General features: G+C 46.0%; 1 protein-coding gene across 2 annotated transcripts in view; it reads left to right on the forward strand.

The window, feature by feature from the left end:
* The window catches only part of ELP3 (elongator acetyltransferase complex subunit 3), a 194,121-nt gene extending 187,921 nt beyond the window's left edge, over nucleotides 1-6,200 (forward strand). For both annotated transcript variants that reach the window (XM_068279017.1, XM_068279018.1), the window contains one exon: nucleotides 5,936-6,200. In XM_068279017.1, coding sequence (XP_068135118.1) covers nucleotides 5,936-6,012 — 77 coding nt within the window. In that variant the 3' untranslated portion in view covers nucleotides 6,013-6,200. The remainder of the gene's footprint in view (nucleotides 1-5,935) is intronic.
* The last annotated feature ends 20,290 nt before the right edge of the window (nucleotides 6,201-26,490 follow it).

Consider the following 26,490-nt stretch of genomic DNA (forward strand, 5'->3'; position numbering starts at 1 on the left):
GCAGATTGGATGATGATAATAATAATCCTAACAATTTGAAAAGCAGTTTTCTGCTGTCTGCCTCAAAGCGCTTGAACGCTGCAGCCACTAACTGCATGCTCAATAGGCCATCACCCCGCAGAGTTATGGTGTCTTGCCCAAGGAGTCCTTACTTAATAGGTGCTGGCTTGCTGATTAGGAAGAGCGGAGATATAAAGAGGAACTCCAGTGAAACAAATGTAATAAAAAAAAGTGCTTCATTTTTACAATAATTATGTATAAATGATTTAGTCAGTGTTTGCCCATTGTAAAATCTTTCCTCTCCCTGGCATTTATCACATGGTGACATGTTTACTGCTGGCAGGTGATGTCAGTGGAAGGAGATGCTGCTTGCTTTTTTGGCAGTTGGAAACAGCTGTAAACAGCTGTTATTTCCCATAATGCAACAAGGCTCACAGACAGGAAACTGTCAGGACCATGCTCCTGGCATCACACTGTGGGAGGGGTTTCACCCCAAAGTCAGCCATACAGAGCCCCCTGATGGTCTGTTTGTGAAAAGGAATAGATTTCGCATGGAAGAGGGGGAATCCGCTACTGATTGGGATGAAGTTCAATTCTTGGTTATGGTTTCTCTTAAAGGCCAGTGCCCTAATCGGTACACTATCCAAACAATCCATAATTGGCGGTTCCGGCATAAATTAGCATCTGCAGGACTCTGCAAGTGTGTACGTACCTTTGACAGATGTTGCCCGTCGGGGATCAGGACCTGATCCACTTGGGTGACCTCGCTGGCCTGCCCACACGTGTTTCAGCTGACGTGCTGTGTTGCTATGTGGGGGGTGGGAAAGGACGGAGGGGCAGCACGTGCGTGACGTTGCGCAGCGGGGAACCAGTGCGAACAATGGGAATAACGCCTGATTATCAGCTGAGGCAGTGGTTATCTGCCATCTCAGCCGACTCAGGCTTGTGTATGGGCCATAAAGCTAGGTATCTTTGCTTTTCTCTGAGACATATTGACTGTTTGTGATCAGTTCAGATGAAAATCTACATACAGCTGTTCTTTGATGTGATTGGCCCCCTACTGCAGTGACGCGGTGGGATGGATTGCTTTTGCCTAGTTGTATTTGTTCTTTAGGAAACAAGAACAACAACAACAAATAACATTTGTAGAGCGTTTTTCTCCCGTAGGACTCAAAGCGCATAAGCATGGCTCAGACCATCGTGGTACAGAGGAAGAATTTTATAAGTCCGGAAATGCCAGGCTAAACGGGTGGCTTTTCAGTCTGGATTTGAATAGCTCCAGGGATGGTGCTGTCTTTACTGGGTGTGGCAGGGAGTTCCAAAGAGTAGGGGCAGCATGACAGAAGGCTCTATCTCCAGATTTTTTGAGGTGCACTCTGGGAGTGACCAAGTTTATAGAACTTGCTGATCTGAGGTTGTGAGAGGTGTGGTGCAGCCAGGGGCGTAGCAATAGGGGGTGCAGAGGTAGCGACCGCATCGGGGCCCTTGGGCCAGAGGGGCCCCGAAGGGCCCTCCCTTAACTACAGAATTGGCTCTCTATTGGTCCTATGTGCATAATAATGACTTCTGTAGATACTTTGAACAGTGATAATCAGTAACAAGCTCTTCCCCATCCCCTTCTTGCACCTCTGACACTGTAGTTGCCATTGGCAGATTTTGGTGCGCCGTATAAATTGTTATGTATAGAGTGCTTGGGGGGCCCCATTGTAAAACTTGCATCGGGGCCCACAGCTCCTTAGCTACGCCACTGGGTGCAGCTTCAGCAAGTCCTTCATGTATCCAGGGCCCAGATTGTGCAGGGATTTGAATGTCAGCAGTCCAATCTTGAAGAGTATTCTCCATTCTACTGGTAGCCAGTGCAGTGAGAGAAGGATCGGTGTAATGTGACAGTTTCGAGGCTGGTTTGTTCGCAATCTGGCAGCAGCATTCTGCACTAATTGCAGGCGACGCAGGTCCTTTTTGGGGAGGCCAGCATAAAGGGCATTGCAGTAATCCAGCCGTGATGTGATGAAGACGTGAATTAGGGTTGGAAGATCCTCTGGGGGAATCAGACGTTTAATCTTTGCAATGTTCTTCAGATGAAAGTAGGAAGATTTAAGTAACTACAGATGAAATGTGTTTTCTGAAACTCAATTCCCCATCGATTAGTACGCCAAGGCTGCGCACAAGGTTGGAGCTGTTTATGTCTGAATCCCAATCCTGATTGGTGTTGCTTTAGGATAGAGCTGTTTTGATGGCGAGCACTGGCTTTGGACAAAGAGGACCTCAGTTTTGTCAGTATTCAGTTTCAACCAGTTATCATTCATCCATGCCTGTATGTAGCTCAGTTAAGTAGGAGTAGGTTCTGTTCCACCAGGTTTGAAGGACAGGTATAGCTGTGTGTCATCGGCGTAGCAGTGGTACGTCAGGCCATGTCGTTGGATAAGTGTACCGAGTGGCAACCTGTAGATTGCAAACAGCAGAGGGGATAGGATTGATCTTTGTGGCACTCTGAATTGTAGAGGTGCAGGTTTGGACATTATAGGACCTAGGGATACTCTCTGTGTTCTGTCAGTCAGGAATGATCTGAACCACTGGAGGACTGATCCACTGATGCCACAGTACTCCTGCAGTCTGTTAAGCAGGATTTCATGGTCAACTGTATCAAAAGCCGCTGAGATATCCAACAGGATTAGGATGGAGCATTCCCCTCTGTCCCTTGCCATGAGCAGGTCGTTGCAGACTTTGATGACGGCTGTTTCACAGCTGTGGTGTTTCTTAAAGGGACACTTAAGTCAAACAAAAAAAAATGAGTTTTACTCACCTAGGGCTTCCAATAGCCCCCTGCAGCTGTCCGGTGCCCTCGCCGTCTCCCGCCGATCCTCCTTACCCCGCCAGCAGCTACTTCCTGTTTCGGTGACAGGAGCTGACAGGCTGGGGAAGCGAGTGATTCTTCGCGTTCCCAGACACATTAGAACCCTCTGCTGCTATATGGTATATGATATATGCTATAGCAGCATAAATGGCGCTATTGTGGCCAGGAACGCGAAGAATCACTCACGTCCCAGCCTGTCAGCTCCTGTCACCGAAACAGGAAGTGGCTGCCGGCGGGGCCAGGAGGATCGGAGGGAGATGGCGAGGGCACCGGACAGCTGCAGCGGGCTATTAGAAGCCCCAGGTGAGTAAAACTCATTTTTTTTTTTTGACTTAAGTGTCCCTTTAAAGCCAGATTGTAGAGGGTCCAGGATGTTGTTTACTGACAGCCTGGTTTCAAGTTGCTGATAGACAGCCTTTTCAATAACTTTACCTAAGAAGGGGAGGTTGGAGACAGGTCTGTAGCTGCTCATAGCATCTGGATCCATGGAAGGTTTTTTTAAGAAGGGGCTTGATGATTCCTTCTTTTAGAGAGGTAGGAAACCTCCCTGCTTGCAGAGAGCAATTTACTATTTTGTGAAATGCTGGACCAAGCAGGTCAGGGCATTTCAGCATATGTTTAGTTGGTCCAGGGTCCAGGTCGCAGGTTGTCTGGCGGAGGCGGCGGAGGATGTCTGAGATCTCTTCCTCACTAATACTTTTGAAGTCAGTCCAGGGTGTTAGGTTGTTTTTGCAGCTATTTCCAGGAGTTGCATGAGTCTTAGGTGCTGTGGACTGAATGAGAGACACCTCCTTTTTTGGCCCTGCCCCTAATGAGGAGACAGCCCCTCCCTCCACTTACATTCTGCCCCCCCATGTCCTCAGGACCATTCCCTTTTAACAAACGTATCATCTGCTGACTAGATATGGTCAGTGAGATGCAACTTATTCCGCCTTGCAAGCAGATTTCATATAAACTGTAAGCAGCTTGGAATCAGGCCAACTAAGCTTTCATCACACCTGAACTGAGAGTGATATGGAGGCTACCATATTTATTTCCTTTTAAACCATGCAGATTGCCTGGCTGTCCTGCTGAGCCCCTGCCTCTAATGCTAGGTACACACTATGAGATTTTCTGGCAGATTTACTGTCAGATCGATTATTTCCAACCTGTCCAATCTGATTTCGGAGCGATTTTCGATAAAAGTGAACGGAAAACAGGTGGAAATTGATCGTAAAATGATCAGAAATCAGATCGGCCATGTTGTAAATAATCTGATCGTAAATCTGCCATAAAATCTCATAGTGTGTACCTAGCATAATACTTTGAGACCAAGCATGCAGATTCGATAAGTCTGACTGAAGTCTGACTAGATCAGTTGCATGCTTGTTTCAGGTGTGATTAAGACACTTCTGCAGCCAAGCTGCTGGGCAACTGGTATTGCTAAAAATGACAAAAATATGGCTGCCTCCATATACTTCTTACCTTGGGTTCCTTTAACAGGAAGTGAATTTGGTGAAATTCCAAGTTGCATACAGTTTTTGTATGAACTTTTGCATGTAAGACATAATTATTTGCATAATTATTGGCCTTCTCTACTGGCTCGTATACACATCCAACATGCACACGACCAACACGACAAACCACACAACCTGATGAACCACGTGACCTGTACGTACACACGCCTAGACTGCTAAACAACCAACTCGATTAACATACGCACGCAAAAGGACTGACGGACTACACATTCAAAACAATTACAAGTCTTTCAAACAACTTGTACACACGCACCAACTGCACAATATCAGACCAACATATATCTGACAGTTGGATCGGGCAAACCGCCTGATATGCTTCAAACGGTTTAAAAAGAGAGGTAGTGGGGATTTACCCTCCCCAAACATAGACTCAAAAAGTCAAGATTCAGCATAAATCAGACTTTAATCAAAAAGCTCCAAACAGGCAACGCGCTTCGCAGGCATGAATCCGCTTCTTCAGAGGAATGAGGAAAGGAGTAACTTTGCTGAACTTTAAAGAGAGCCTGAACTGAAAATAAAAAGTCAATATAACCATACACAGGTCATACTTACCTCCTGTGTAGTCTACTCCTCAATCTCTTTCTCCTCTCCTGCATCCCATTTGTCCACTGTGATCAATGGATTTCTCTGTCCTCCATTTTAAAAATGGCCATTACCCCATAACCGCTTCCTGGTCAGCACACTGTAATATAAACTGTAACATCGCCCACTTGAGCCATAGTGAAACATGTACATTACCTTGCACATTCAGTTGTAACTGACAGCAACTGGTATATTTCAGTTCTGACAAAATATTGTCAGAATTGGGCGGGATCACTGTAAGAAGAAAATGGTGAGCTTCTGAGAGGAACTGACGGCGAGGTTAGAATGTAATATTCATTTGCAGCTACGTCATGTGTTTATTTTAAATAATTTTCCTCGCTTCAGGTTCCCTTTAAGCCAAAAATAGCTCCTCCTAGCACGTTATTTTATTTTGGCGCCTCTGTTTCTACCTGTTTTGTACCTGTGTTGTAGCAGTAGCCCACCCTTGGTGGAGGGGTGCTACCCCTTCCATTGTTTTTCAACATCTACGGAGAGTGACATCTTAACCAGAGTGGGGTTGTGTCTAATGTCCCCATCTGTCTATATAGTGGTTACCTTGGTAGTAACCCACCTTCTGTCAGTATTATTCCATAACATTAATATGGGAGATTGTCTCACTCAACATACTATATCAGGGGATCTCAATTATCTCCCCTTTTGTCTTACAAACCTTATCACTCCATAGTCGCTGTTATGCGATATGGACTCATATGGTGCGAGCTATATTTACATTGAACGTGGTTCACATTTTTTATCTTGAAGGGGACCTCCTGTGCTCTTATGAATAGTTAATAAGAGAGCTTTATTGAGAAGCAGCCTCCTGATGGACGTCAATATATGACCTTGTTACTTTGCGTTTTCTCTCCGGGTGTCCTGGTGAATAGATGATTGAACATAGCATTGTTGGTGGCTGTTTTCTATGTATTCCTGGAGTCTGGCTTTAATTTTTACAGTCTTTCATTTTTCCCCCCCTCTCCACCAGGTGTCGGTACCAGAAACTATTACAGAAAGATTGGTTATGAGCTGGAGGGGCCTTACATGGTAAAGAGACTGGACTGACTTGAGACTGAGCAAGTCCGTTAACCTGACTGAGATGTACAAGAGCGCCGTCTACTCTGCTTACACTTTTATATCAAGAGGATCCTTCTATGGTTTGGATTTCTTCCATTCTAAAGCTGTTTCCATGTTTTTATGGAGGCAGGGATCATGGCTCTTATTTATATGCTAATAAATGCACACATACTTCATGGTCTTTGTTACTGTGGTGTTCTTTTTGATAAATGTATATAGCGTTGACGTGTTTTCCACAGTGGTAAAGATGGTGCTTTGTACAGTTCATGTCTTGAATGGACAACCAGTGAGGCTCTCAATATTATGCCCTTACCGCGATCTTGGCCCAGTTTAAGGGGAGGCCAGCTAGCTTTCCAGTATGGATTACTTTTTCCCCGAAATTAAGCCCTACCCTGGAAATAAGCCCTAGCTGGAATTTCGAGCATGCTCGAAATATAATCCCTACCTTGAAAATAAGCTCTAGGGGGGAGGAAGGTAGGTGTAGGTGGATAGGAAGGTGGTGATAGGTGTAGCTGTGACGAGTGAAGGCATATGAGAAGTTGGAGAAGTACCAATGTCTAAAAGAGGAAAGAGAGGATGAGAAAAGTTGTCCCAATGGTGGTAGGATCATTGGGAGTGGTGACTGGAGGAGTGGCTCCAATAGATCCCAGGTAAAACTTCAGAAGATGGCAGATCTTGGAACAGCTAAGACATTGCACAGAACCTTTGCACTCCCAGGCCTCAGGTACAGGACCTAAACTCAAAGGGAAAAACACAAGTTGTGTAAGTAAGTAAAAATATATGTATCCATACACCGTGTAACATTGGAAGATGACGCACATTTCAGAACCAGATAATTAGAGTAGCAAGAACAAGTTGTCCAGGAACTGACAGCACACAAAGCACTAGCAACTGAGATATTCTGGAAAAGTCTCAGGGCTAGAGGAGCCCTTATATCGGAAGCGCACAGGTGGGCTACATGGAGTTCAATTCCATAATTTGAAGAGGGAAACCTTTTGGTGTGAAGTTGGACATCTTATAATGATCTGAGTCCTTAATAACTCCTGCAGGTGAAGTAGGGAGTCCTTTGAAACTCTGGAAGGGGGCCTCCAGCTGGTGGGGCAGTGGAAGCTCACAACAGCCCAGGCCACCAGCATTTGAAACAAGACACTGAATGACGCATGATGAAGTGACACAAATTTATAACATACAATAATACATAGCATACAATAAACATCTCCTGCTGGCTAAAATGTATTGAAACTCAACTTTCATATCCTTCAGTATAGAATATTCAGCAATAAATGGCCATGGAGGGAAAACATATATATCATACCCTCTGTACACTCTATATTTTATAAGGAGCTGATGTGTATCATACATTCTATTGTCCATGATTAAAGCAATAACCCCTGGATAAACATTTGACACCTCATCTATATGCTAGAATACCGATATGTACGATTAAAAGACACCCTTCCACTTTTGCCAGGGCACTATGCATAGGATGATGAGCCATCACTTCTAGAGAACCAGACTTATTTGCTGCCAAAGACTCCCAGGCCGCACCCCCAGGTTACCACCACTGGAACCCACAAGTGAACAGGTCTGTTTTTGTAGAGAAGGTAGTAGAATTGTTGGAATCAGGCACAGAAGCTTGTTTCAGGGCTAGCATGCTTGGTTGGTTTCCACTGCAAAAATCAGGGCATGGCAAGAATTGATAAGAAGGGCACAAATCAAACAGGTCAAACTAACCAGTGCAACAGGTACAATAGAAGGCACTAGCGCTACTGAAGCTCAACTGAAGACACAATATGGGGTTGCGCCTCCAGAGACTGGCCTTTTGTGGCCTTAACGAAGAACTCCAGTGAAAATAATGTAATTAAAAGTGCTTCATGTTTACAATAATTATGTATAAATGATTGTCAGTGTTAGCCCATCTCCCTGATTTACATTCAGACATTTATCACATGGTGACATTTTTACTGCTGGCAGGCGATGTCAGTGGAAGGAGATGCTGCTTGCTTTTTTTGGCAGTTGGAAACAGCTGTTATTTCCCATAATGCTACAAGGCTCTTACAGGGTGATGTCAGAACCATGGTCCTGACATCACACTGTGGGAGGGGTTTCAGCACAATATCAGCCATACAGAGCTCCCTGATGATCCATTTGTGAAAAGAAAAAGATTTGTTATTGGAAAGGCTGTATCTGCTACTGATTGCAATGAAGTTCTTGGTAACGGTTTCTCTTTAACCACTTCAGGACCATAGGCTTTCACCCACCTAGCGACAAGGCTATTTGTTTTACAATTTAGGGCTCTGCAGTCTCAAAAGCTTGCTGCAAAGCCATACAATGCAGCACACAAGTATCCCCCCCCCCCCTCCTTTTCTCCCCACCAACAGAGATGTCTTTTGGTGGGCTCTGATTGCTCCCACAATGTTTATTTATTTTTTTATTTGCTTGTTTGTCTTTTTTTTAATACAATTACCTTTTATTTATTTTTGCCTGCCTCCCCCCGCCAGCGCCAAAGACAGCAATCGGCTGTCATAGGCATTAGCCTATGAGAGGGGATCGCTCTCTGAGCGTCTCCAGGGGACCGCCGAGTGACACGGCTGACCCCAGTACAATACAATACAATACAATACAATAACATTTGTAAAGCGCTTTTCTCCCATAGGACTTGAAGCGCATAGCTGTGTCTCAGATTAAAACAGGGTTTCAGGCTGGGTTGTGTTACAGAGGAGATAGTCAGATGTTCATGAATGCCAGACTGAAAAGGCAGGTTTTCAGTTTAGACTTAAATGCTTCCAGGGATGAGGCTGTCCTGATTGGGTGTGGCAGGGAGTTCCAAAGTGTAGGGGCAGCATGACAAAAGGCTCTGTCTCCAAAGGTTTTGAGGTGGACTCTGGGGGTGACCAAGGTGTTACGTCCTTTTGATCTAAGATTGTGGGGGGTGTGATGTAGTTGCAACAAGTCCTTCAGGTATCCAGGGCCCAGATTGTGCAAGGATTTGAATGTCAGTAAGCCAATCTTAAACAGAATTCTCTATTTTATCGGTAGCCAGTGGAGTGAGCTCAGGGTTGGTGTTATGTGGCAATGGCGGGGTTGGCTCGTTAACAGCCTTGCGGCGGCATTCTGTACTAATTGCAGGCGGCGTAAGTCTTTCTTATGCAGGCCTGTGTAGAGGACGTTGCAGTAGTCTAACCTTGATGTGGCGAAGGCATGAACTAGGGTTGGAAGATCCTCTGAAGGAATTAGGTGTTTAATCCTTGCAATATTCCTTAGGTGAAAGAAGGAATGTTTCACAACAGCTGAGATTTGATTCCTGAAGCTTAATTTCCCATCAATCAGTACTCCCAGGCTGCGCACACAATCTGATTTGTTCAGGTCTGAGCTCCCTATCCTTAGCGGTGTTTGTTGAGACTGGAGCTGCTTTGCTGTTGAGCCCTGGCCCTCGATAACAAGAACCTCAGTTTTGTCAGCATTAAGTTTTAGCCAATTATTATTCATCCACTCCTGAAGCTCAGCTAAGCATGCATTTATTTGTGGAGTAGGGTCTGTGACATCAGGTTTGAATGACAAATATAGCTGGGTGTCATCAGCATAGCAATGATATGTCAGGCCATGTTTTTGTATGATTTCTCCAAGTGGCAGCATGTATATGGCGAACAGTAAAGGGGATAATATTGCGCCCTGAGGTACACCGTATTTTAGTGGTACAGGGTTGGAGAGGAAGGGCCCTAAGGCTACCCTTTGTGTTCTGCCAGCCGGGAAGGAGTTGAACCACCAGAGAACAATGCCATCTATGCCACAGTACTCTTGTAGCCTGTTGAGTAAGATTTCATGATCGACTGTGTCAAAAGCCGCTGAGAGGTCGAGCAAAATCAGGATGGAACATTGACCCTTGTCTCTTGCAATGAGCAGATCATTGCAAATCTGGGTGAGGGCTGTTTCACAGCTGTGATATTTCCTGAAACCAGATTGAAGAGGGTCAAGGATGTTGTTTCTGGAGAGCCTGGCTTCAAGTTGGAGGTAGACAGCCTTTTCAATAACTTTTTCCAGAAAGGGGAGGTTTGAGACAGGTCTGTAGCTGTTTAGAGCATCTGGGTCTAAGGATGGTTTCTTGAGTAGAGGCCTGACGATTGCTTCTTTCAGAGTAGAGGGAAACCACCCTTCTTCTAAGGAGCCGTTGACTATTTTGTGGAATGCCGGTGTAAATAGTTCAGGGCATTTCAACATGAACTTAGTGGGGCCAGGGTCCAGATCGCAGGTAGTCTGGCGAAGGTTTGAGAGGATATCCAAGATGTCTTTTTCAGTGATTACCTTAAAATCAGACCATGGTGGTAGGCTATTTTTGCACCTGTTATATGGCTCTGCATGGGTTTCTGGGGCTGTGAATTGAATGGCAGATCGTATGGAGGAGACTTTGTCTGAGAAGAAGTGGGCAAATTTCTCGCACAGTCCCTGTGAAGGTCTGATGCTGGATTTCATGCAAGATGGATTGCAGAGACTGTCAACCGTGCGGAAGAGTTGGGCAGGTCTGTTGGCTGCATTTGCAATTTCGTGAGACAGGAAGTAGATCGCTGCGCTGTACAATGGAAATAGATGGCGGTTTTTCCATCTAACAGTCTCCTAGCAGCAATCGCCGCTGGGAGACGGATGAAGGACCGGAGCTCCATCATTATCTCCTGCAAAACCCCGCCCCAGGACTTGACGCCTTTCGGCATTATGCGGACAGGGGGCTGCCACCCTCCCGATGCCGATCGGCGTTAGGCGGTCGGGATGGGGCTAATCAGAAAGTGTCTGGTAAATGCACATGCACTTCTTGCCCACTCCAGACACTGCAATTACCTCGTCTGCCATAAATCAATGTAATTAAAATGTAAAGCTTAAAGTGATCCTCCGGACTAAAAATCTACTCAGCAGAACTGAAAAGGCTTGGCGTTTCTTTAACAGTTTCACAGCATCAGAACTTTGTTTTTCTTACCAAAGAATCTTTAGCTGCATTTTTAGCTAAGCTCCACCCATCAAAGAAAACTGCCCAGGCTTTTTTTCCCAGATGCTGTGCAAAGCATGATGGGATTTCCTATGTTGTTATTCATGTTGCCTAGCAACTAGGAGGGGTGAGCAGCACACAGGACAGTTGGGACTGTGTCTCATGCACCCTGTCACCTCCTTTCAACCAAAAAGATGGCTGCCCTTATGAAATCAAACATTTGTCTCTTCTTTTAAAGAGAACCCGAGGCGGGGTTCTTACATCGCAATCCCCATACAGAGGCTGTGTCTGCCTATAGAGCCCAGCCTCTGTTGCTATTTAGCTTCCCCCTAAGCCCCCCCTGCGCGCTGCGAGACCCCATAAAACACAGCCGCGCTATGCGGCTGTGTTTACCTCACTAATGTCAGTCTCGGCTGCTCCCCCGCCTCCTGAATCGCTCCGGTCCCCGCCCACGTCCCTTCACTCCAATCAGCGGTGAGGGAAGGGACATAGGCGGGGACCGGAGCGATTCAGGAGGCGGGGGAGCGGCGAGACTGGCATTAGTGAGGTAAACACAGCGTGCTGCGACACGCTGCGTGTCGACAGCGCGGCTGTGATTAATGGGGTCTCACAGCGCGCCAGGGGGGCTTTGGAGGAAACTAACTAGCAACAGTGGCTGGACTCTATAGGCAGACCCAGCCTCTGTATGGGGATTGCGATGTAAGAACCCCGCCTCGGGTTCTCTTTAAAACAGGGTGGGTAAGAGATTATATTACCTGTCTATTTTAATTAACATAACTAATGTAACTTATTGACAGTATGTTTGTTTAGGCTGGAGTTCCTCTTTAACTCGCTGAAGCTTTGTAAATTGAATAATGCACTGTGAAGTCCTAGATGAAGGAGACCTGTGGTATTTCCAATCCCTACATTCTGTCTAAGATATGATCGAATATCATTCACACTGCTGCAAATCAAGGCCCGTACACACACTATAGGGATGACACTGAGCAAGGATTGAGACCTGATCCATCCCGCAACACGAGAAGGCCGACACTGTATAGATGGATTGCTAGCCTGTAGGCTAGCAATGTGTTCTGTTGCTATGTAGGGTAAGTGGCTAGAACAGGCATGGGCAAACTCGCCCTCCAGCTATTACGGAACTGCAAGTCCCACAATGCATTTGCCTTTATGAATCATGACTGGCTGTCTCCGTGAACTGCCTGCGAGCCTCCGATCGCGGCTCGCAGGCGAAATGTAAACACGCTGGGAAGAAATCCCCAGTGTTTACACTGTATGGCGCTGCAGCAGCGCCGTAAAGGAGATCGGCGATCCCCGGCCTCTGATAGGCCGGGGATCGCCGCCGTCGGATAGGCTGAAGCCTATCAGAGGCGGTACAGGACGTATCGCCGTCCTGTACCGCCCACAGAGCCAGGGAGAGGGAGGGGGGAATAGCGCTGCAGAGGGGGGCTTTGAGGAGGCCCCCCCCCCGCAAGGCACAGCAGAGCGGCGGAGATCAGACCCCCCCCAGCAGGACATCCCCCTAGTGGGGAAAAAAGGGGGGGGGGAGTCTGATCGCCCTGCCTGCAATACGATCTGTGCTGGGGGCTGAAGAGCCCACCGAGCACAGATCAATGGGAAATCACTTGGTCGGCAAGTGGTTAAAGTTAGAGCTCAGAATCAATCAAACGTAACCCCTGATCAGGGCCTATGAGGAGGAGGCGGTCTGCTTTTTGCATGCTGTCATGGTGTGTGTTCCGATGAAACAAGTGCTTTGTGTCTGCTGCAGTGAATGTTGGCGGTTATTGCTGCAGCGCACAATGAGTGTCAGTCCGATGACTGTGTACAGCTGATATAGCACAGCTTGTGGTTAACCAGCAGCTCTGCTATTCAATCTATACCGCATGCTCATTAACAGCATTTAATTACCACCATTTGCATAAACTAAACACTTAATGGGGTTTAATGTAGAAAGATTAGTGTTATTATTATGATTTGAAAGCATTGAGAAACTGACATTTCTGTTAAAAAGAAAATTCTGCAGATGAATATGACTGCTGTATGGAGATTTTGTAATTTGAATGGAAAGTTTCCCAAAGTTTTTCCACCTCTGCTTCCTGTCCACGTTTAGGAAAGAATAGGATGTGCAAAATTTTTTGTGACCGCAAAAGATCTGCATTGAAACCTTAAAGTAAACCAAGCACCGTTTTAGCACCCAAGGCATCTCAATAGCACATTAGAAATGCATGCTAACCATGTGGCTCATTATTAAGAAAACCCTTCTATTTCACCTTTTCTTTTTACATTTAAAAGTTTAGCAGAGGCTTTTATTAGCCTACTTCCGAAGCCTGCCCAACTGCAGAAATTTCAGGCAGATAAGGACTGGTGTAATTATTTTGTTTTATTACACACATTAGCAGAGAGCCGACAATAGCTTTCATCAGCAGGGTGGGTGGGGAGATAGGACATTGTCCTTCAAAAAGTTTAGAGAAGTCACAGATGCTATCTTCACACCTGCCCTGGATAAATAAATGCAGCCCTCGGTAAATTTACAGATATTCTATTTTTTTGCACTGCCAATTCCAATAGAAAAATATCCTAACCACCACCACCCCCTGATGCCTAACCCTAATCACCCCCACTCCGAAGCCTAACCCTAACCACCCCTCTCCAATGCCTAAGCCTAACCACCACCACGCCCTCAGATGCCTAACCCTACCACCCCCACCCTCTCCAATGCCGAACCCTAACCACCCCCACCTCCGATGCCCCACCTTAACCACCTCCCTCCAATGCCTAACCACCACCACCCTCTCCAATGCCTAGCCATAACTACCCCCCCCCCCCCCCCCCAATGCCTAACCTTAAATTAAAAAAAAACACTGATGCCTAGCATTAAAGAAAAACATAGACACCCAACCATAACCCCCCCCCCCCCCACACACACACACACACACACACACGCCAGAGAGGTTTAGTTGCCCCTTGTATAGCTTGAATTAGTATGGACTCTATGGTGGCTCCCAAAGTTCCGCAGTGCTCCGGTGCCCACATTTCCTGCTTCCGGGTATGGAGCACTACAGCTGCACACACTTCTTCCTATTGTGTGCTCTGTTCAATTCAGTACAACGGCTCAGAAACACCCTACCCGCCCCCCACGGCGTGCTGCTGGATTTCAGTGCAAATTCTGATTGTTATTGATTTATTCAAAGCCATCATCTTCTGTAACGCTTTACTGTATAATGCCAATAAACCATTACCCATACATAAGAAGAGGATGCACAGAACACACAGCTGATCAGTATCTCTGGATAATATGCATAGAGATGAAGCAGCAGTATGCACCGCATATACAAGGAGAGGGCCCAGTGCAAGCGATTTTCCCATCTACGGGGGTCAGCGGTGGGAACGAGGAGGAAGGATTTCACAGCTTCTGTAGCAGGAAGTCATTTTTCCCCGCCTGTCGTTGAATTCACTTTAATGCTCTTTCCATGGAACGGTCTCTATACATTACACACGCTAATCTATATTTAATAAGGTCATTTATATCCACACAAATGGAGGTCTTTCAATGAATCTGTTGGGAAATATGTGTTCTGATTTACATCCATTAAGGAGACAAAGAGCAAGGCGAGCAATTGCAACATTCCCATATAGAAGTCACAGGTAAGACTGCAGATTTTTGTGTCAGACTCAGGAGGCTGCAATGTCAGGTTTTGGATAGGCACACCTTGCCGTGTTTCTGTGGTCGGGTGCTCAGCCCTGATGATGTCGGCTGGCACACCAGTTCAAAGTTCACTTTGAACTGTTGAACTGGTGTGCCAGCCGACCTTGAATTGCTTAGACTCAGGAAGCTGACCAATTAGCTTGGCACTTTCTGGGCAGCAAGGTGGTGTAGTGAATAGCACTCTTGCCTTGCAGCGCTGGGTCCTCTGAGAGGCTCCCTGAGTTAGTGGTTTAGAGACTGTTGGCACTTTTATTGGCCTGAGGAAGCGGGCTCAGACCCGTGAAACGCGTTGCCTGTGCTTTATTAAAAATTATTTGTCTAATAATTTAATCTCTGAGGTAAGCCACCTCACTTGTTCCTTTTCAGTAGTTTTTAACATATTTTATACAACCAGGGTGCCTCTTTATCCCCTATATGTGCTAAATCTACCTCTCAACGTCCCTCGTTGAAGGGGTATAAGCATCAGCCACTGTGTTTTTACACAAGCCGAGTGCTGCTTTTTATCAAGGAGAGCGACCAGCTGAGGTCCTGACAGACCACCCCGAGTGGAGTCGGGTGTATTGTCTCCACCTGCTGCCAGTGGTCAGTTGCCCCCAGCAACCTGCCTTTGTGAGTAGACCTTTTGCTTAATTATTTCCACAAATTGTGTTACTTAGACATACTGCACCATTGGGCTCCCGCTTTCTCTCCTGTATCTTTTGCTCCAGGCGGTGCTCACACACCCCATCCACTTTGTGACTTGAGTGATGTGGCTTTAGTACACCAGATCATGCACCCATATCTCCGGTAAGGGGGGCCACTCCTAAACCTCCTTTTTGCGTTCAAGTACACTTTAACTACTTGCCGACTGCTCCACGCCAATTGGCAGGAAGGCGGCAGCCCCAGGACCACTCCACGCTGATTGGCGGGAATGACTTTCATTGGGGCTAGCAGGAGATCGTGTGCGCTGATGTGGAGCTCCGCCTTCAGTCTCCCAGCGGCAATCACTGCTCACAGGCTGTTAGTCGGCGATTGGCTGGCGGGGGGAATATAATCTAAATAAAAAAATAGGTATATTTATTCAAAAATGTATAAAATAAATATATATATAGAAAAACAACTGGGGAGTGATCAGACCCCACCAGCAGAGAGCTCTGTTGGTGGGGAGAAAAAGGCGGAGAGGACTTGTGTGCTGAGTTCTGCGGCCCTGCAGCTAGGCTTTAAAGCTGCAGTGGCCCTATTAGTAAAATAATGGCCTGGTCACTAGGGGGGGGGGGGGGGGGGGGGGCGGGGGGTTAACACTGCGGTCCTCAAGTGGTTAAGGTAGTTCAGAAGGCAAAAGAGGGTCCAACCCATTACTAGTAAGGTGTGCCTAATGAAGTGGCCAGCGAGTGTATGTAACTAGTGTTTACCAGAAGGGGAGATGTGCTTATGAGATCTGTGACGTCGCTACTCCACAAACACAAGCTTTCCTCCGCCGAGTGTTTCGGAGAACGCATTTACTGTCACTATGCCGGTAATGTGTCTTCCTGCTCGGTCTTCGCCTGTGTTATTTTCCCTCTTTAGGTTCATGGCAGTAGATGGGGCAGCGGCCTGTTCCACTAATGAAGGTAATTCCCTCCCCCTGCCACGTCTCGCTGATCCTTCGCTGCTCCTCGCCCCGTGCATTGCTCTAATGTATGCTGCCGGCATAATCCATCATTAAGTCAATAGGAGGCTTTGTACCCTGCGCTACCTTCTACCGCTACGCTAATATGTCTCATAAACAGTTCAATGTTCCTGAACGGCTCACCAAGGCTCTCACAATCATTCAGGGAAATTTAATTTTTTTCATATCTTCCAAGAAGACAAGAGCCTAATAAAGGCATGTAGATGAAAAAATATCCCACTCTCTCTACCTGTCTTTTCAAATGGTATCAACTCCTGCTGCACAGGCTGGGAATTGCTTTAAAGGACACCTGAAGTGAGAGTGATGTGGAGACTGCCATATTTTTTTCCTTTTGAACACCATCGGCAGCTTCGGCAACCCCTCCTTATTTACACTGGGCATTGATTCTGCCCATTGTGCTCTCATTACCTGACCCAATAAAGTCTCTTCTGATATAGGTCTTCGGCTCCGTGCAGTGGGTGGGCGTGTCCAGGGCTGGATTTACCATAAGGCACTGTAGGCACGTGCCTTCAGGCGCCTGATGATGGAAAGGCGGCTCACTCCTCTTTCCAAGTGCCTCCCTCCCTCCTTCCCTATGCTGAGTCCTGAGGAGAGTGTAAATGGGAGGTTACTCACCTTGCTCTTGGTATGCCACTTACAAGATTTGCCATCGGTTAGTAGCACCACTAGCTAAATAATACTGAGGTTCCTCTACCTACCTAATACTTTGGGGCCCCTTTAGCTACTTAATATTGAGGGTAGTTCTGGGTACCTAATTCTAAGTGGCACCTGTAGCTACCTATGACGGGCAAGGGAAGTAAGGCAGAGCACACCAGTGGTGCAGTTTGTAGGTTCATTGAGGGCGTAGGCTAAAGTGCCAGCACATCTGTGCCTATAGGCTTCTGTGAGGTAACTCCAGGCCTGCCCTTGATATTCGGGCACACCAGGAGGAGCGGTGATGTCTTTTCTGAGTCCATCTCACACGGGTGAGTGCTCTGTTGTGTTTGGACACGGTGTGCATTTGCATATTGCATCAGGTCCACACAAGTCCCGCCCAGGTTGTTGCTGATTGGGCACACCCTGGGGGATGGTGTGTTTCAAGGTGGTATGTTGTGTAATGTATGGCTTATGCAGTTTGATGATGGGCTACTGAGCCTGAAGCAGCGACCTGTCACTGCTGCCTAGCTATATTTAATACCTCCCAACTTTTTGAGATGAGAAAGAGAGACACTTCAAGACACGCCCCTGCTGCACTTTTAATCACACCCCAAGCCGTGCATACCATTAAAAATTCATAACCAAAGAATATAATTTTAGAATTCAATCCACACTGGTCCTCTATTCATCATATTAACATTTGAAATGAAGAAATACCAGTGAGCTGGGCGCAGGGTGAGCTAAATGACCACTCACCCTGCTGCCCCTCAAATCCCCGGCTGTGTTAAATACTATTCCCCCTCCGAGTCGCAGCAACTCAGAGGGAGAAGTGATTGGGGGTCCAGCAATTCCCAGAAACCCAAATTACCCTTGTGCACTGCACAATAGCATTAGCGCTATAGCGGCACTCAACTCACGCGCCGAGCGCTGAGCCTGAAACCACCTGCATCGCGGTTGGGAGCTATGATGTTTATTTGCCATGGTGCTGACACATTTGTTGCATTTGCTACTCTTCCTATGCGCATCTGTTTGCGCTTTCAGCTTACTGCCTGGCCACGCCCAGGACTGAGCACAGCCAGACATGGGGAAACTAAATACATTTCTCGCCCAGTTCTGGTCTATGCACATGAGTGAGCCCTGGCCTTGGAGAGCCCCCAGGCCCCGCCCTGTCATGGGCTGATGGTTACGCCCCTAGCCTTGGCCCCGCACTGTCACCTGAGGAATTGATTCCCAATCCCTGTCTAGCAACAGTCCTCATACCTATGTTTGTACAAAAGTTTAGGAATATGGACTAAGGCCTGCCTGCCACCCACCAGTGCAATTCGGGTGCAATTTAAATGCAGCTGAATTGCAGCAGTAGTAATGCTAGGTACACACCACAGATTTACTGTCAAATCGACTATTTCCAACATGTCCGATCTGATTTCCGATCGTTTTTCCACTCACTTCTATGGAAAATCAATCAGGAATCAGATCGGACATGTAATTAGTCGATCTGACAGTAAATCTGTCAGAAAATTGCATCGTGTGTGCCTAGCGTAACACCTCATCTGTCTAGCACTGACATAGCACACAGCGGTGGTGTTACTGGACGGCAGAGAAACGTGACCTGTCGAGTCTGAGCACGGCTGCGCTCGCATCTGACTCCATGCCCATGGGGGGGTGCCTGTCCAGTGCCGGTACTGCGCGCTAACAAGCACCAGCCGGTGCAGGAGAGCAGCTGACAGGCAGTTAGTTACCCTGTGTGAAAGGGGCCTAATGCTGGGTAGACACGTTGAGAAATCCAATCGAGCATGTTTGAAATAATCGAATCGATCCGTTCGATCCCGCAAATCGAGCAGGAAATCTCAACCTGTGTACCCAGCATAAAACTGGAAAAATGAAAATGAGTGGGCGCAGAACATTAACCTCCTACATCTGTCCATTTTTATTTAATCTCGCTATATAGATATCTTTCCCTCTCTCTCTTATCCATCCAGCTAGTCCTTCTATCTGCCTCTTATTTACATAGCTATGTATGGAAAATGCAGCACTTAGAATAATTTCCCACATCTGAACAACTTGTGAAATGATTAGGCACAGTACCCAGTAAAAGCACAGTTGTAAATGCCTTGCAACAATTTTACTTAGTGATAATCAGTAAAAGCTAAGGATTTCACCTGCAGCAATACTGTATATTTACCAACTTAGTTGAAAAAAAGAATAAATATCTGTCAATCAAAACATCCAGCATTTCCCTTTCTATAAACCCAGTATATATGTACACTGGTGCTTGAAAGTTTATTTAAAATTTTGTATTTTTTTATATGAATGTGATTTAAAACATCATCCTACAGGTAGGTCTGGAAAACCTAGTTAACTACTTAAAGGAGTCATCAAGGGAAATATGCTAAAAGAAGTGGTACTTACCGGGAACTTTCTCCAGCTACAAGCTCCCAGGACGTCCCTCGCCGCAGCTCTGCCCGCAGCCGTTCGCTGGAGCTCCGACCCGGTCCCCGGCGATGACGTCAGAGCAGGGGACTGTACTGCGCCTGCGCGAGCGGCGCTGTCAATCACTGCCACGTGGGCCGGAGCGGACTGCGCAGTAGTACTGCGCCTGCGCAGTCCGCTCCGGCCCACGTGGTGGTGATTGACAGCGCCGCTCGAGCAGGCGCAGTACAGAGCGACCTGGAGGTCGATCTGACGTCATCGCTGGGGACCGGGACGGAGCTGTGGCGAACGGCTGCGGGCAGAGCTGCGGCGAGGGACGTCCTGGGAGCTTGGAGCTGGAGGAAGCCCCCGGTAAGTACCACTTCTTTTAGCCTTTTTCCCCTGATGACTCCTTTAAGGACCACGATGATTGAAATCTACTCCCTGTGTTGGTGGTCACCTGGCTGGCAGGGTGTAGATTTCAATCAAGAAGTGGAGTCTTGTAAAGAAAAACAAAAAAAGACACAAGGAGACCGGGAGCCCGATCTGGTGTATTATCAAAGGGACACCAGGATATGTGTGTAAGACAGTAATATACTCACAAAATTAGGTTGCTGTAGAAAGCAACCACTCTTCTCGCATGTGAGGAAGTACCGTCCTCACTCGGCCTTGCTTCTGATGTTAGGTTTGGTCGCAACTCCAGGTAAAAAGTTGGCCACTTGGCTAGCCTCCAAGTGTGCACTCCCCTATACAGGGGTATCAGAGATTGGCGGAGGGTAGGAGGCGCCCACAGACATATATTAATAAAAGGTAATATAATACTAGGAAAGAAGGTTCTCTTGTTCCTACCTTATAGTAGTAAAACTCACACATAAGGTAGTAGTAAATGCTTCATAAATTTTATTGGGGCACAACTGACAACGCGTTTCTCGGCTACAGCCGCTTTCTCAGGTCTATAAATGTGCCTGGGGTAAGAGTGTCGCTATCAAGGGTGGCGCCCCCTTGATAGCGACACTCTTACCCCAGGCACATCTATAGACCTGAGGAAGCGGCTGTAGCCGAGAAACGCGTTCTCAGTTGTGCCCCAATAAAATTTATGAAGCATTTACTACTACCTTATGTGTGAGTTTTACTACTATAAGGTAGGAACAAGAGAACCTTCTTTCCTAGTATTATATTACCTTTTATTAATATATGTCTGTGGGCGCCTCCTACCCTCCGCAGATTTCAATCAACCACCGCTGCACGCAACCACCATTTCAGCCGCTCCCACCAATTTTGCTGCTTAATCCCTGCCGTCTCTCGACGCAGCTCACTAGCTCTGCCTGTCTGTATTACGTCAGAGTTCCTGTGAGCCGGTCAGGAGCCGATTTCATTGGCTCCTGGCCCTGTCTTTCAATGTAAGCCACTCCCATTGGCTTACATTGAAAGTGGCTCCTGAGTGGCTCACATGACTTTGCCATCTTAGAGACGGCAGAGTGGGTGGTCCAGATTCCCGATGTGCGGTGGTTGCGGTGGGTATGTGTGGTGATTCGTCGGGATTCCGCCGTAATTGCGCCGTTTCTGTATCAGCAGTCTGGTCCTTAAGGGGGCAGAGACTGGTGGTACTTAAGTGGTTGAAGTAAACCTGTGGGTAAAAAAGGGTTAAGAGACATACCTACCTGGACGTTGTATAGGCGTTTACTTCCACACTCCTTGCTGTTACTGGCCTCCCCTCCGTCTTTCTGCTGTAACTTCCATTTGGGACGTATAGGGCGCATGCATCACAAAAGGATTTAGATGAAATTGGACACTAGGCAAGATAGCAGTTTTTGTCCACCGCTGGTGATCACCTAGTTTTTTAGTTAGATTCAGAGCCGGGACAAGGTCCTCCAGCACCCAAGGCTGAGACACCAAAGTACGCCCCTCCATCCCTCCCACCCCAGCCGTCACACACTGATTGCTATTAGACTAAGAGGGCCACAGGGCCCACAACCTCCCCAACACCTTAATATCTAGTTATATGGCTTGCAGTCACTGCCATGTATCCTCTTTTCTTATTTCTTTCTGCTTCAAACACAATTAGGAATGACAGCTGAATGAATTCTGCACCCCCTCCTACACTGCGCACTGAGGCTGGAGCCTCTCCAGCCTATGCCTCGGCCTGGCCCTGGTTATATTTGGTGGGGGCTAGAATCCACCAGACCGCTAGACTTTTTCCAGGCCCTAGGCAACTGCCTAGGTTTGCCTTGTGGATGATCCGGCTCTGACATGCACTGTCTATCTCTGTATGTCCTCCTGCACAGTTGTACACAAGTTCTGCCATGGCTGTCTCTTTCATATAGGTTATCTTGTTGTGTCTAATCTTCTACAGCAGAGAGGAAGTTCTGAGTTTAGTTCCAATTTGAACAAGTGAAACAAAAAAAATATTGTATTTGGTCATGTGTTTGTTGAAAAAAAATAAAAAGATGCAATAACACATCTATGTGTGGCAACAGTAAGTGAATCCTTATAAATATATAATTTAAATGAAATCTGAGTTTGGTGATTAAATTCAATGAGACGCCAACCAGACACAAATAACCAGTTATTGGTTTATGGTACAGTATATCTACACCCCGTGGGATTCCCGTTCCAGGGATGTAGATATACGTTCCTCGACGCAATTCCCTGCCACTGTATAAAGGAATCAACTGGGGGGGGGGGGGGGGGGGGGGGGGGGAGGGCATCTAGTGGCCAAATAGAAAAAAAATGACACCCTAACACATTAGATTAAATAAAAATACATAAATCCCCCATTAGAATTAACTCCTTAACTCCCCCACTCTCCCATAGTTACCAAAATAAAACATTTCTATATAAAACAAAAATTACATAAATAGTTATCTTAGGTACTCAACTTTTTCAATATGTATGTCGCAAGATTATATTACTGTTATTTTTGCAAATAAAGGCTTGTAATTAGTGACGAATGCAAAACTGAAAAAAAAACACAATTATTTCCAAATAAAATATTGGCCCCATACTTTGTGATAGGGACATAATTTAAACGTTGTAATAACCGGGACAAATGGGCAAATAAAATGTGTGGGTTTTATCCACAGTAGCACGTTTTATTTTAAAACTATAATGACCAAAAACAGAGAACTAATAATTTTTTTTCAGTGTTTTTCTTATTATTCCCATTAATATGCAGTTAGAATAAAATAATTCTTAGCAAAATGTACCACCCAAAAAAAAAGCCTAATTGGTGACACCCATCCCCTCCATGATATAGATTGTTTCATTGTGATAAGTAGTGATAAAGTTATTGGTGAATGAAAGGGAGGAGCGCTGAAAGGTAAAAATTGCTCTGGTTCATAAGAGGAAAAATCCCTCAGTGGTGAACTGGTTAATATTTCCTTTATTTTAGCAATTTAGAATTCTTTGGTATAGTGTGGAATTTATTGTTCCATTAGTGGTGAGAAACTGTCCAGGCCCAGATGCAGTAGAACATTCCCACCACCAACCACGTTTCACAGATGGGAGAAGTGTTTCAGACTGGAATGCAGTGTTTTGATTTTACTCCTCACTCTATTTTGGGTACACCTGTCCACATCAAGACATCCTTCCACTATCCTTCTGATTCGTCCACATGATCTTTAGCAAACTGCAGATGGTCAGAAATATTTTTGTTGGGAGAACAATGGCTTCTCCTGGCTACCATCCCATACACACCATTCCTGGTCAGTGTTGTTCACCAGATGGTGGACTCATAAGCATTGACATTTGCCAGTATTATACCAGCCTTCAGTTGCTTAGAAGTTTCCCTGAGTTCTTTTGTAAACCTCTTGGGCCATTACACTCCTTACCTTTGAAGCTATATTTGATGATCAATCAGTTCTTCCACAATCTGACTGTTGATTGGTGGAGTCCTAATTATTTGGCCTTGCTCTTCTAAGATTTACCAGCTTTATGGATACTAAAAACTTGTTTTCTGAGGTCCTCCGGCATCACCTTTGTGTGAGCCATCATACACTTCTACAAGTGTGTTGCATGCGTGATCGGGCTTTGCAGAGTCCTGGGCCAATATGCAATTAACTTTTTCTCATGAATTTTCTCCTTGGTGATATTTTCACAACTTGTTAATAAAATGCCCTTTAACTCCTTCCTGACCGCCTAACGCCGAAAGGGGCCAAGTCCTGGCACCGGGTTTTACAGGGGATTGCGCGCTGATGCGCACACATCCCCGCTCCGCTCTGTCATCAGTCTGCCAGCGGCAATTGCCACCGCCTATTTACTCCGTACAGCGCTGTGATCTACTGCAGCACTGTACTGGGGACAGCCGTGTCACTCGGCTGTCCCCTGGAAAGGTTCCGAGTGCGATCCCTTCTTATAGGCTGATGCCTATGAGAGAGGATTTTCGTGATTAGCTGTCAGGTGGAGGGAGGGGAGTAATAAAAATAAACAAAAATAGAGAAATGTATTTTAAAAATCTATAAATAAATAAAATAAATAAACATCACTCAAACGATCAGAGCCCACTAACAGAAAGCTCTGTTGGTGGACAGAAAAGGGGGGTATTCACTTGTGTTCTGAGTTGTATGGCATTGCAGCGAGCTATTAAAGCTGCAGAGCACTAAATTGTAATAAAAAATAGCCTGGTCATTAGGGGGGTGTAAGCCTGTGGTCCTGAACTGGTTAAGAATAACCCATGAGGAGATGGACTAGTCCAAAACATGTCAGATTTTTACTACCTATTGTGAATTAGCGACATAGGAGAAAAAAAAGTAATTTGTAATGCATTGTAATCTGGGAGAAATGTACTTTTTGTTGTATATGTGTATATCAAATTTTACAATTTCTTGTGATAGGGATCTTTAAATGGATCTTAGCAGCTCATGGTGTCAAATAGCTGAAAGGGCTGCATGTTAACCCTCCCCCGCCCCCTATTCACTGCTATTCTCCAGGGTTAGTGTAATGCTGGGAACACGTTACGTTTTTTCACCAGATTTCCCGTGCGATGGATAGTACGAATCGAATCGCAACCAAAATCAGAAGCATTTTCCAGCACGCTTGAGCAATTTTATGGGCAGAATCGAGCGTGTTCTCGATCGGAATAGTATCGGACATGTTGAAAATAAACAGTCAAAATAACTACTATTTTATCGCATGTTGGCGCGATCAATGAAACGGCTCAAATATGTGTATGATATAGAGGTGTTCAGGGGACCGTATCAGAGTGCAGTGTCATCAATAGTAAGCGTAATTAGTCGACAACATAGTAAACATGGATTAGAAAACGTACATGTGTGTAGCAGGCAGATGATAAAATTACTGTCGATTTTTGGTTGAGATTCAATTCGTACTATCAATCGCCCGGGAAATCTGGTGAAAAACGTAACCTGTGTTCCCAGCATTAAGTTCGTCAATTGTGACTTATCTGTTTGAAGCGCTGTCTTTTCCCTCCTCCCCCCTCCCTAATGCTGAGTTTGTTTGATCTTAGCTTGTGGGCAATTAAGTCTAATTAGAAGAGTCCTTATCAGCCTTCCATTTTCTGCTGCTTGCATATGGCTTGTGGATGGAGGAAGTAGACAAATACTGCCTGTAATTAACCTTTAAATGTAAAAAGATGAGGTAAAATAATTGTTTTAATAATGAGCCACATTTTTAGCATGCATTTTTTATTTGGTATTGATCTGCCCTGGGACTTAAACATGATGCTTGGTTCCCTTTAAAAGGCACAGTCCCCTAACCAGCTTCAATAACAGTGGAAAACCTAAGGGATTTAAAGAGAAACTCCAACCTAGAATTGAACTTTATCCCAATCAGTAGCTGAAACCCCCTTTTACATGAGAAATATAATGATTTTCACAAACAGACCATCAGGGGGCGCTGTATGACTGATTTTGTGCTGAAACTCCTCCTACAAGAAGCTCTGAGTACCGCGGTACTCTGGGCAAACTGCCACAATGTAACAATGTTCACAGACAGGAATTAGCTGTTTACAGCTGTCTCTAACAGCCCAAACAGCTAGGAGCAGCTACATAACCTGCCCACAGTAAAAATGTCACCATGTAATAAATGTCAGAATGTAAATCGGGGAGAGGAAAGATTTTACAATGAGCAAACACTGACTAAATCATTTATACATAATTATGGTAAAAAATGAAGCACTTTTTTTACTACATTATTTTCACTGGAGTTCCTCTTTAACTCCACATGGCATCTGTAAGACATCTCCTTTAAAGAAAACCTGTAACGATGAAAAGTTCCCCTGGGGGGTACTCACCTCGGGTGGGGGAAGCCTCCGGATCCTATCGAGGCTTCTCCCGTCCGCCTGTGTCCCACGGCGGTCTCGCTCTGGCCCTCCGAACAGGGCGGATGTAAATATTTACCTTCCCGGCTCCAGCGCAGTATCAGCTCTCCGCTCGGAGATAGGCGGAAATAACTGATCGCTGTCGCCCCGCTTTTCTGCACAGGCGCAAGTCTCCTGTGCCTGCGCAGTACAGCGGACCCGTCGGAGGTCGGCTATTTTCGCCTATCTCCGTACGAAGAGCTGCAACAGCGCCCCCGCTGGAGCCAGGGAAGGTAAATAAATCAGCGCTTGCCAGGGTTGTCAAGTGAGGATTCCGGGACACTTCTACGCAGCCAGTGCTGGATTGCCTGCAGCTACAGGGATGGGGGAAGCCTCATTGGGACCCTGACGCTTCCCCCTACCAAAGTGAGTAACCCCAGGGAAACTTTTTTTTTTTGTTACAGGTTCACTTGAAGAACGGTTCCTCAGCTGTATGTAGAGCCCTCTGATCGCAGGCCTTTGATATATATCTCAGTTTCGGACTTTGCGGTGATAAAGCGAATGTAGTAGTTTTGTGATTCCTGTGCTGGAATCGTTCCATCTCTGTAAAAAGTATATTTATTATACTCATTACCCTCTCCAGCAGTGATCCCGGCAAAGATCCATATTTAATATGCAGGTTAACAGGCAGTGACATCCTCGGATAGACGGCGAGATAGATGTGTGCCTCCTCATTGATCCTCCAATACCGTCCTCATTACATAAGAGCAAGGCATCACACTGAGATAAGTAATATCGTATCATAATCATTCATCTGAGGCTGGAAAGGAGTTCCCCTA

Source organism: Hyperolius riggenbachi, chromosome 4 (assembly GCF_040937935.1).
Source record: "Hyperolius riggenbachi isolate aHypRig1 chromosome 4, aHypRig1.pri, whole genome shotgun sequence".
In the NCBI taxonomy this organism is placed as follows: Eukaryota; Metazoa; Chordata; class Amphibia; order Anura; family Hyperoliidae; genus Hyperolius; species Hyperolius riggenbachi.